This window comes from Myotis davidii, unplaced genomic scaffold (genome assembly GCF_000327345.1).
Source record: "Myotis davidii unplaced genomic scaffold, ASM32734v1 scaffold962, whole genome shotgun sequence".
In the NCBI taxonomy this organism is placed as follows: Eukaryota; Metazoa; Chordata; class Mammalia; order Chiroptera; family Vespertilionidae; genus Myotis; species Myotis davidii.
The window spans coordinates 1,740,678-1,751,165 of NW_006295559.1; the positions used below are offsets into that span (position 1 = coordinate 1,740,678).

General features: G+C 39.4%; 1 protein-coding gene across 1 annotated transcript in view; it reads right to left on the reverse strand.

Annotated features, from left to right (window-relative positions):
* Positions 1 to 10,488, reverse strand: part of KCNH8 (potassium voltage-gated channel subfamily H member 8) — a 272,605-nt gene that overhangs the window by 18,047 nt on the left and 244,070 nt on the right. Inside the window, exons 12-13 of the mRNA XM_006770167.2 lie at positions 4,416 to 4,454; positions 325 to 680 (exon numbers count right to left, since the gene is read on the reverse strand). Coding sequence (XP_006770230.1) covers positions 325 to 680; positions 4,416 to 4,454 — 395 coding nt within the window. The remainder of the gene's footprint in view (positions 1 to 324; positions 681 to 4,415; positions 4,455 to 10,488) is intronic.

Consider the following 10,488-nt stretch of genomic DNA (forward strand, 5'->3'; position numbering starts at 1 on the left):
AAATATGGCTACTAGAAAATTTAAAATTATTTGGTTCACACTTTTAGTTCAGATTGTATTGTATTGAATCCTTTTGAGAATATGATTAAAACTATTCTAAAAAAAAACCCAACCTACCAAAATTCTTATTTATTCTCATATCTGCACATACCTCCACACAAAGGCAAAAATTACCCAAAAAACTCAGGAAAGCTGAAGCATCCAGGCTAGGGTCTTGTGCACTAGAAAGACCCAGAAGGCTGAATAATTTACTAGCCAGGTTCTGGTCTGAATAAAAGGCAGCCATTTTCACCTGGGCAAGAATTAGAGGATGTGAATTCTTACCTTGGACTGAGGTCTGGGGGTGCAGCACTATTAAAAGTTGAAAGCTGCAATTTCAAGTTCTTCTCTTTCCTTTTGCTGTGATTAGGTGGGTCAGATTCCTGTTTGGTTTTTGGGGAATTTGAACTGGAGACTCTGATAGGTGAGTGAAATGGCACTGTTCCCGAGGCCAGCTGCTTCAGGCTTAAACCTAGATAGCTTTTATTGCTTCCAACCTTCTTGTTCCGAGTTGAGGAGGGTCCCCTCGTGTAGATGGGAGAGAGGGAGGCTGTCTCCTCTTCTTCCTCCTCATCCTCTTCCTCATCTTCCACAATGGATGGGAGTTTCCTGTTGATGCTGCCATTTCCCTTGGGCTCTGACTAAATCAGTGGATAATATAGATTAGTATGAATTGCAAAGACCTCTTGAGAGGAATGTCATTCATATTGGAGGTTCTGTCAGAACAGAGTCCAATCTCTTAGGGACTTACTTCTCATCAAAACTAAAGACTTACAAGATTTTGCTATAAGTTATTCAGGTGTTAAAAGTTCCCCCCATTGATAAATGGTTCTAGGAAAAAAAAAAGTCTCTCCATTTATGATCTTTCCCAGCCTACCCTCTCTGCTTTCCTGATGTTAGCCCACCAACCCTTCTCTTGGTCTTTTAAATTCTCTTATTGGAGAGCTGTGTGAAAGGAGTATTTTCCCAAAGTTTGCATCTAGGTTTTAATCAACCTGCCACTTGTAATAGTATATAATGGCATGCCCTTAAGAATAAAGACGTTTTTATTTCTATTTTTTAAAAATATGTTTTATTGATTTTCTACAGAGAGGAAGGGAGAGGGATAGAAAGTTAGAAACATCAATGAGAGAGAAAAACCGACCAGCCACCTCCTGCACGCCCCCCACTGGGGATGTGCCGGCAACCAAGAATCGAACCCAGGACCCTTGAGTCCGCAGGCCGACACTCTATCCACTGAGCCAAACCGGTTCTGGCATAAAGACATTTTTAATTTTACTGGAAGTTCTTGGGCTTTGTTATTTTAAATTTACAAGGTCTTCAGTAGAACTTTGTGTGGAGGTCAACTAGCAAAATTAAAATATTCTTGAGAATACAAGAATATTTTATTCAAGTCTTTCCTATTTGGATCACATAGATGAAAGAAGATCTGCAGTGTCCTCAGCTAATGTTTCCTGCTTTCCTTTTGTTCATGAGTCGGTTGGTAGGAAATGGAGAAAACCATTCTATCCGCTCCCTTGAAGAGCCTTGGGAAAGGAAGGAGAAAGTCTTGCCAAGCCTCATCCTAGGACCACTGGGCTCTTGACTGGGGTCATTAAACCTTATAGGCTAAGAAGGAGTAAGGGAGAGAATGGGAAAGGACAATTGAGGTGATGATGGAGGGTCAGGGTAGAGAGGGCAGCAAAGGCTAAACTAGTGGCCCTGGGCAGAGTCAACTGTAAATGTTTCTTGCTCTGCCCCAGACCTGGCTTCCTTCCTCCAAAAGCTCAATTCATTTTTCTGTGCCTCAGTTTCTTTTGAAGATACAATCACTTATACCTGCCCATCAATAATTTTTAATAAAAATGAGATGAACTGAAAAGACCTACTAGTACTATTTAAATCTCATGAGTTCTCATTGTTATGACTTCATTTTAATAAATAATTGGTTTATTGATGTATATAGATTTGCCACCTTATAACAATAGATATAATAAAAGAATGAATTGGAACCTTAAAGGAAATAGCCCATTCAGTTTAAGTGCTAAGTGAAATAAATGGTTAGTTTACTCATATATTTTTTTTGGTATTTTATTCTTAATGGCTCAAAGTTTCTTGAAGATATGGTATTAGACTCATCTTTCCAACTACATATGGTTATTTTAATTAGATGGTGAAGCCATAAGTTATTTATTGGAATAGTCATGGTATTGCTTTTATTTGTTTGGTTTTTGTTTGTCACAGCATTAAAAAATGCTGTGCTTTTAACAAAAACTCCACATGAATTGCAGGTGAACATTTGTATACTAGCATTGTAGACTAGAAAAACTAGCTCACCCAGCTAAAGACACAACAGGGCAAACTTATCAAAGAGATGAAAAACAATGAGTGCACTCTCTAATTGGACTTCTGTTTACATTTGCACTGGCAATTTAATCATTCCTTTGTTTCAAGGAGGCTCTAGTGGCTATACTAGAATTAACCTATAGTGCTTGTTCTTCTACAAGTTTGTTTACATTTCATTCTTCTATTTTGTCACAGAGGCTTGATGCCCTGAAAAAGTTACTTAGATACTGACTCTTGTGAACAAGACATCTGACATTACTTATATCAAGAGTTAATTCTCCCAAATACCATCATTGCAGACAGGACCCACATTTATTCGATTTTTAAATACCCAGAGTCACATGCAGTCTCTCTGGAGGAATACCAGTTACTTTCTTCAGAATCTATCTAGCAACTCCCACTTTCCTTGTGTAGCTGGGTTCACTTGTGCATACACTGCCATAAGATTCAACCATAGAACCCTGGCTGGTGTGGCTTAGTTGGTTGGAGCATTGTCCTATACAACGAAAGTTGTAGGCTCAATTCCTGGTCAGGGTAGATCTCTTCCTTCTCTTCTGACCCTCCCCTTCATCTTTCTCTGAAAAATGCTTTTATAAGGTTTTTATCTCCCTCGTGAAAGGAATCCCTAAGTTAGCTCATGACATTTTGCTTGGATAGTCATTTCAGACTCAAAAATGACTAGATTTCATGGAACCTATCTTGACTAAAGGGAAAGCAGAATCAAGTCCAGTGGTTGAATGCCAGCCTTAGGACTCCTGTGACTCATTATCGATACCCTTGGTCAAGTAATAGAATTGTTTAAAGCTTGTGAATTGGGAATGGTGTGAGAGAAAAATTAGATATTGGGTAATGAAAGTTAAACACTTAGCAATATGCATTGCAAGTGCTTAATAAATGCTTGCCCTTGTGATGATGATAATCATGAAGAAAATAGAAACAATACTACATCAGGACAGGTGCTACAGAGAGTACTGTTTCCCCCTTTTTTACATAATTTTCCCTTTGCTCTTAGTTAACAGAACTCTTAGCAATGCACCTTGACCAAAGATCACCTTTTCCAGTTGCCCTCGCGACGTGGTTTGGTAATGAGGCTAAGTTCTGGGATGATAGCATGTAAATGAACAGATTATAAAGAAACTTTTAGGAAAGCGTCTAGAAAGAGGGGAGCTTCTATCCTGCTCTTTTACATTTTTTTAGTTTCTAGACTGAAAAATACTGATGAAATGAATGGCTCACCAGTGGTCATTTTGAAAATGAGGACATCTTAAAGAATGAAGCCATACATTGAGGATGATGAAACAGAAAGAAAAAATGTGATGTATTCTGTGATTGGATGTATTTGCGTGCCTCTGTGTGTGTGTCTATGATTTTGTATTAGTTTCAGGTGTACAGCATAGGGCTAGACAGTCATATACTCTATGAAGCAATCCCCCTGATACTTCCAATACCCACCTGACTGTATTCCCTGTGCTGTATTTCACATCCCCATGACTGTTTTGTAACTGCCAATGTGTACTTCTCAACCTCTTTACCTTTTTCACTCAGTCCTACCACCCTCTCCCCTCGGCTAACCATCATCAGTTTGTTCTTTGTGCCTATGAGTCTATTTCTGGTAGATAATAGATCTGGCAAGTCACTATTTCTTGAGAAAGTTTTCTTTGAAATTAGAGGATTCTTAAAAGTTAGGAATGTCTTGAGACCAAATGAAACTACTTCCAAAATATCTCTGAACCATATTTTTTACATTTTGGGTAATCACATTGTGCCCTCAATTGGATGTTTACAAGAAAACATTTGGCTACTAATTTTAAACACAATGAAAGTATCTCTAAGATCACTACCTCAGGACTTTGCTACTTTTGTCATGTTTTGGTGACAATCTACTTTTCAACAATAGCAATTAAAGTCTTAAATAGAGATTTAGTGCTTCTCTATTTGCAAACTGAAGAGTCAGTCACCACAGCTCACGTTGAGAAGTGTATTAGGGAACAGGTTTATTGGAAATCCTACAGATCTTATATACATATTTTTCTCTGTGGCAAAAGCCATACCTGTGAGACTGTAGATTTGTTTGATAATCTTGATATCACCTGAAACAACAAACAAAATAAAAGTTGTAACAATCATTTAAACCAATGATTTTCAACATTTTTCATCTCATGACACAAACTACTAAAATCCTTCAGCACACCAAGAAATATATATATATTTTTTGCTGATCTGACCAAAAAGGTATAATTTTTATTCATTCACATCATTGGCTATCATTGTGTTGGCTGTTGTCATTTTTTTTAAAAATTGGACAATCTAAGGGAAAAGAGGTCAGTGCTGCTGACTAAATAGTCAGCCCTTGCATGTTTTAAAAATTATTGCGGCACATTGGTTGCAAATTGCTGATTTAAACCTGAGCAGGTGGTTGGGGACTGGGTGTAGGAGGCAGGGGAAAGAGATGGGGGTTCAGAGAGTGGTGGGGGTGATTGATCCACCTGTGTAGGCCAGAGAACAGAACATACATCTTGGAAGATGCTGAAAACACCTCCTACAATCCACACTCAAGGAGCTCTATTGACCAGTGTGTGTTGTTAAAAAAAAAAAAAAAGGAGATGGGGAGCAGAAAACTGAATGTCTGACATAGGACACTGCACCTCGGGAATAATGAGAAAAATAGTGGGCTTACTGCCTACATCTCCTATCTTGGTACTTCATTCACTCTCCTTTGTTTTCCATCTCTCTTATGCCACTTTGCTACCCTTTTGCTAAATTTTTTCATCTTCCATGATTTTTTCCTCTGTCTCTGTGAAAACAGAAACCCATGGGAACTTTTCTTATTTCATCTCATTTCTTTTTGTTTAACCATCTCTCCTTCTTACTTGAATGCAGGTGGGAGTCATGTCTTCTTTCCCACTTGTTTTACTCATTATGATGTTCCTTGTAAACTAGGATTAGGTTTACTGGGAATCCAAATCCCTTTTTTAATGGAATTTAAGATCCCATTGAATCCACTGCATTCCTTTATACTAACAATGAGATTTCAGGAAAAGAAATGAAAGAAAAATTTCTTTTGCAATTGTAACAAAAAGCATAAAATACATAGGAATAAACTTAAAAAGGATGTGAAAGACCTCTATACTGGAAACTGCAAAGCATTATTAAAAGAGATTGAAACAGACACAATGAAATGGAAGATCATGGAGCATAGAAATGCACACGCGAAACCTGTATAATCTTATTAACCAACGTCACCCCAATTAATTTAATAAAAAGAAAGAAAAGATCACATTGATTGTAAAAGGAAAAAAAAATGCTGCCAATCACAGTGACATGCCATCAATTGTAAGACAGATCTTGATTTCAAAGATGTAAAATGTGAAAACAAATGTGTAATGTAGAATCACTTAAGCTTGGATCTCAGGACTCATAAAATCAAGCTGTGTGATACAGTCTGTGGAGGAGCCCATTAAAAAACACGCACCATCCATGATGTATAAAAAGCTCTGGAAATTATGACAATCTGAAAACCTGCTTCAGGTCTCATCCACATTGTTTCGTGCTCAAATAGACTTTTTCATCTTAAAGTGGTATTAGATACTATAAAGTAACATAATTTTATTCACATGAAAAAACAAAAACAAAAATCCTTGCACTTGAAAATGATCCACCTAGTAAGTGAGACTTATTTGGTGTTGCTGCCACCCTCTCACTGTTGCTTTTATTTCCCTAGATGATTAGGGAAATAGATCTGTTGTTATTTATACAAATGTTGGAACCGTTATTGTTGTGAAAATACATGTTTCATCAATGTTGAATGTTATCAAAACAGTCAACCCATTCTATATCCGCTTAGATGCCTAAATAGTCATTGATCAGAAGTATTATAGACATAAGGTTTGTAATAATGCACCAAATGGTGACATTTACAACAGCTGAATAATTAAAGAAGTGAAAATAAAACAAAGTTATGGTGCCGTTGCTACTGTGGTAGACACAAAACGTGTTTTAAAAAGGCTTTGAGTTGTAGCTTAGATGAGAAAAAGAGCATCCCAGTGGATTCAGGACCCTGAACAGCCGCAGGTCAGAGATGCCCCCTGAGGTGTAAGGCACTGGCCTTAGCATCCCCTGATTTGGTGTGACTCCCAGCTCCTTGGTTTGAGTTCAGTTTGGTATGAGTTCTGTCACGTTGTTGAATCCCAAAGTTTTCATTTTTTTTTCTTCTGTATCAGTGCTTCTCAAACTTACATGTGTAATACACATCACATGGGCTGTCATTAAAGGGCAGGTTCTGATTGGGGAGGTCTAGGATGGGACCCGAGACTCTGCATTTCTAATGAACTCCCAGGTAAGACTGATGCTGCTGGCCCATGGAGCACAATTTGAGTAACAATTTCTCATAACCAATGTCACTGTCATCCTCCTCCTAAAACCTATCAATTCATTAAGTTTTCTTAGTTTTTTTCACCTTAAATACATCATTTATTAACAAACCTTTGTAAATTGTGAAGTTAGATATGAGTGGGAATCATGATTGTTGCTACAATTATTATGTGCATATGATACATAAAGTTTTCTTTAGAGGATAAGCATCTTGACAAATGCTTCCCGGCCATTATGTCCCTTAATTTTCATTGCAATTCTATGAGGTAAGTATGCATTTGTTAGTGAGCACTATTGTGATAGGTTTTCTAAATACATTATTTCATTTACATATAGTATTAACCATTTGCATTTAGGAAGAATACTGTAATATATTCACTTTGTTGACTAATACTTCATGCTGATCCAGAGTCTGCCAAGTGAAGAGAATATGAATTTAATGGAAAAGCAGACTTTTAAAGCTAGAAGTGACCGTAAGGAATGTCTGCTACAATGCTTTGCACACCTGGCGGATAACAGAATGTTTTGAGATGCGTTCCTAAAAAAGTCAGATTCCAGAGCACCAACTCCAGCAAGTCTCTTTCAGTTGGTGGTGGGTGAGGTCCAGGTCTCCAGGTCAGATTTATAATCACTGAGTTAGTCTAACTCCCTAATTAGAGATGTGGAACTGCAGCCCAGGAAAATGAGATAATTGGCCTAATTCATGCATCGTGTTAGTGGCAGAACCTGTACCAGAAGCCATGTATCCTCACTTTCAGTGAATCTTAGACAGAATCATAAGTTTTCTCAGGTACCTTCTCCAGCAATTAATGCTGTTACTTGGGCTGAAAGATTAAATGCTTGATATACTGTGGATTTTACTCTGGCACAGGGTTTGATGGTTGCTACAAAGCAGACCCAACCACTAAGTTACCCAACCACCTCTTTAACCTTCTCTGAGTCCCAGATCTTTCAGGAAATCTGATGAATTCTAGGCATTCTCTCCCCAGGCAGGGGGTTAGTGGGGAGTTCTGGATATAATCTTTGGATGGAATATGCTTATCAATTGTATTTCCTTGTTCCAGCAACTAGAATAAGACTCAAAGTTTTTGAAAGTTTTGAGGAAGGCAGTCTTATCCAATCTGGGGTCCCACCCACATGAAGGGAGGAAATCTATTTCCATTGTTTGCTTGCCCCACAGGTCAGAATTACGAGTCTCTGTGTGAGTCTGCTAATGTCCTCTCAACTGTGGAATCTCGTGAGACACTAAAAGGCTCTAGTTGGCATGTTATCTATAGCTGATTGCTCAGTTGGGAAAGGAGATGGGAATTGCAAGGCTCTTCTTTCTGGCTGATTCACAGTATCCTCTGCTTTGTTAATAATGTCACATCGATTCAGTCACAAAGCAGACCGAAGGAATATGTGTCCTCATTGAGAAAAAGGGGATCAGCACATATTTTATCTTGTTCACTGGACAGCAACATAAGCGGTATTAGTGGCTGTTGGGATAAAGAGAATATGAATGAAGGATGCTCACACAGAACCCCATAACTCACAAAGTTAATATGTCCACTCTTATAAAAATCATACGTAATTGGCATCTAATACAGGCAAGTAGAAAATGAATAGGTCCCATGTTAATTTCTGATCTACTTCTTTATCTTGTAGACTCTAGTGAAGGTGCCAGTAAGTAGTGGACGACACCAACAGCAGGTGGCAGGTGGAAGGAGTAAGGAGAAACCTCTGGGAAAAGGCTAGGCTTTGAATAGGGGACATTCATTTTCCACTAAACACGTCTGAGAGTTCACCACCATCTAATCTAAAGAGGAGATTTTTGAAACTGGTCTGAAACGCTACGTGGGTAATATAATTTCTGTTGTTTCCTCTGTTGGTTATATAACTTAGAAACTGAAATGAGACTTTAATGAACAAAACTGATGAATTTGACATTTCCCAGTTTCACACTGAGCCTTGAGGTCAAGACAAACTATTAAGACTTAGAGGAGAATTTTCTTCCCCCGGGTAAATACTATCACTCTGATGTAAAAAGCAACATCAAGTAATCGAGTCCTGAATTTAACATTTACTAACTGTTAGAGCTGTAGAATCAGCTACGGAGCTAGAGGGTAGGAATCACCACAAACACTCTTCATCCATGTGTATTATAATAAAGGCCTGTGTGCTGCGGGATGGGACCCACTTAGGAGGTTGTATAGCATAGTGGTTAGGAGTTGGGATTTTCCTGGTCTTGTCACTTATTAGCTATGTAAGCTTGGGAAGCCTATTATTCAGGATAGGATAGATAATACCGAGGTAACAAGTAATGTGCTAAATTTCCTTGGCTTAATACAAATTTTATTTCTCATTCATGTACAGTTTAATGTGTGTCAAGCAATTCTCCTCTAGGTAGTGATTCAGGGACACACACAGGTTTCTTCTATTTTGTGGTCCTGCCATCATATGGTCTCAGGTTTGTCCTGGCATCCTCCTGTTGGAAGCATGGGAGAGAGAGTATGGGGAAGGTATATTGGGCATGTGACTATCTTAGCTGTTCTATTAGCTGGCACCAGTGTCCTGGTTACTGTCAATCAAAATTCTGTGAGTTTCCTAATAATGATGATAAGATCTAGAGTTATTTTGAGGATTAACCCTTTTCGGTCCAACGTGGAGGCTGACTCAACAGACCAGGCGCTAGGAGCAGGTCCAACGTCGAAGCTGAGGTCGACACCGCAAACCGGTTCGACATTCAATCCCGTCAATTAATTTGGACCAGACTGTTTGAATTCCAAAAATAAAATTGGACCGCAAAGGGTTAATTAGATATACATGTGCAAACTGAACAAATCTTGGAGACCCAGTTGGCCACATTTGGCATTGTGTCACATTAAGAGTAACGTAATATAGCAATCAAAAGCATTAAAAATATTTATCTTTTTGTCTGTCTCTCAAGAACCTTAAAAGCAATACATTTAATAACCCATAGTAAGAATTTTCAAGAATACCCATCCTTTTTAATTTTATTATCAGTAATAAAGGTCCCTGTCCCTCAATTCTGTCATTGAAACGGTCCCCATCCCTTCTGTTCACACATATCTTCCTGCTTCCATCTGGCCATAAAGCTGGACATTTCTGCCAGAGGTAACCACTAGGTGGTGCCATGACTTCCGGACTCTTGTTTCTCCAGGGAGAGAAGGCACTTGGAGCATGCTGGGCACTGTGTCCCATCACTTCAAGTTATTTATCCATACAGAATTCTCACATAGAATTTATAGTAAAAAAGGTCCTCACATTATTATTACTACTAGAGGCCCAGTGCACAAAAATTTGTGCACTCGGTGGGGGGGCGAAGGGGGGTCCATCAGCCCGGCCTGCGCCCATTTGCAGTCCAGGACCCCTTGGGGGTTGTCCACCTGTCGACTTAGGCCCACTCCCCGGGGGATCAGGCCTAAGCTTGCAGTCAGACATCATTCTGGCAGCCAGGGAGCCCTTAGAGGATGTCCGACTAAAGGCTTAGGCCCCCACGGGAGCTGTGATGAGGAAGCTGGGGTGACAGAGGAGCCATACTGTCCTGCCCGGCCGCCCAGGGTTGGGTCGCACACAGGACACCTGCTGGGGTCCTGCCCCAGCAAGTCCAGGGGTCCCCAAAGGTGTGGACAGAGTCGGCGAAGAAGTAATGACACGGAGACAGCGTTCAGTTGATCAGCAGCCTTGCAGGACCTCTAGCCACAATCTCCAGCCAAGTTCTGTGTCCATGTTCTCTTGCTAGGTTCTCCC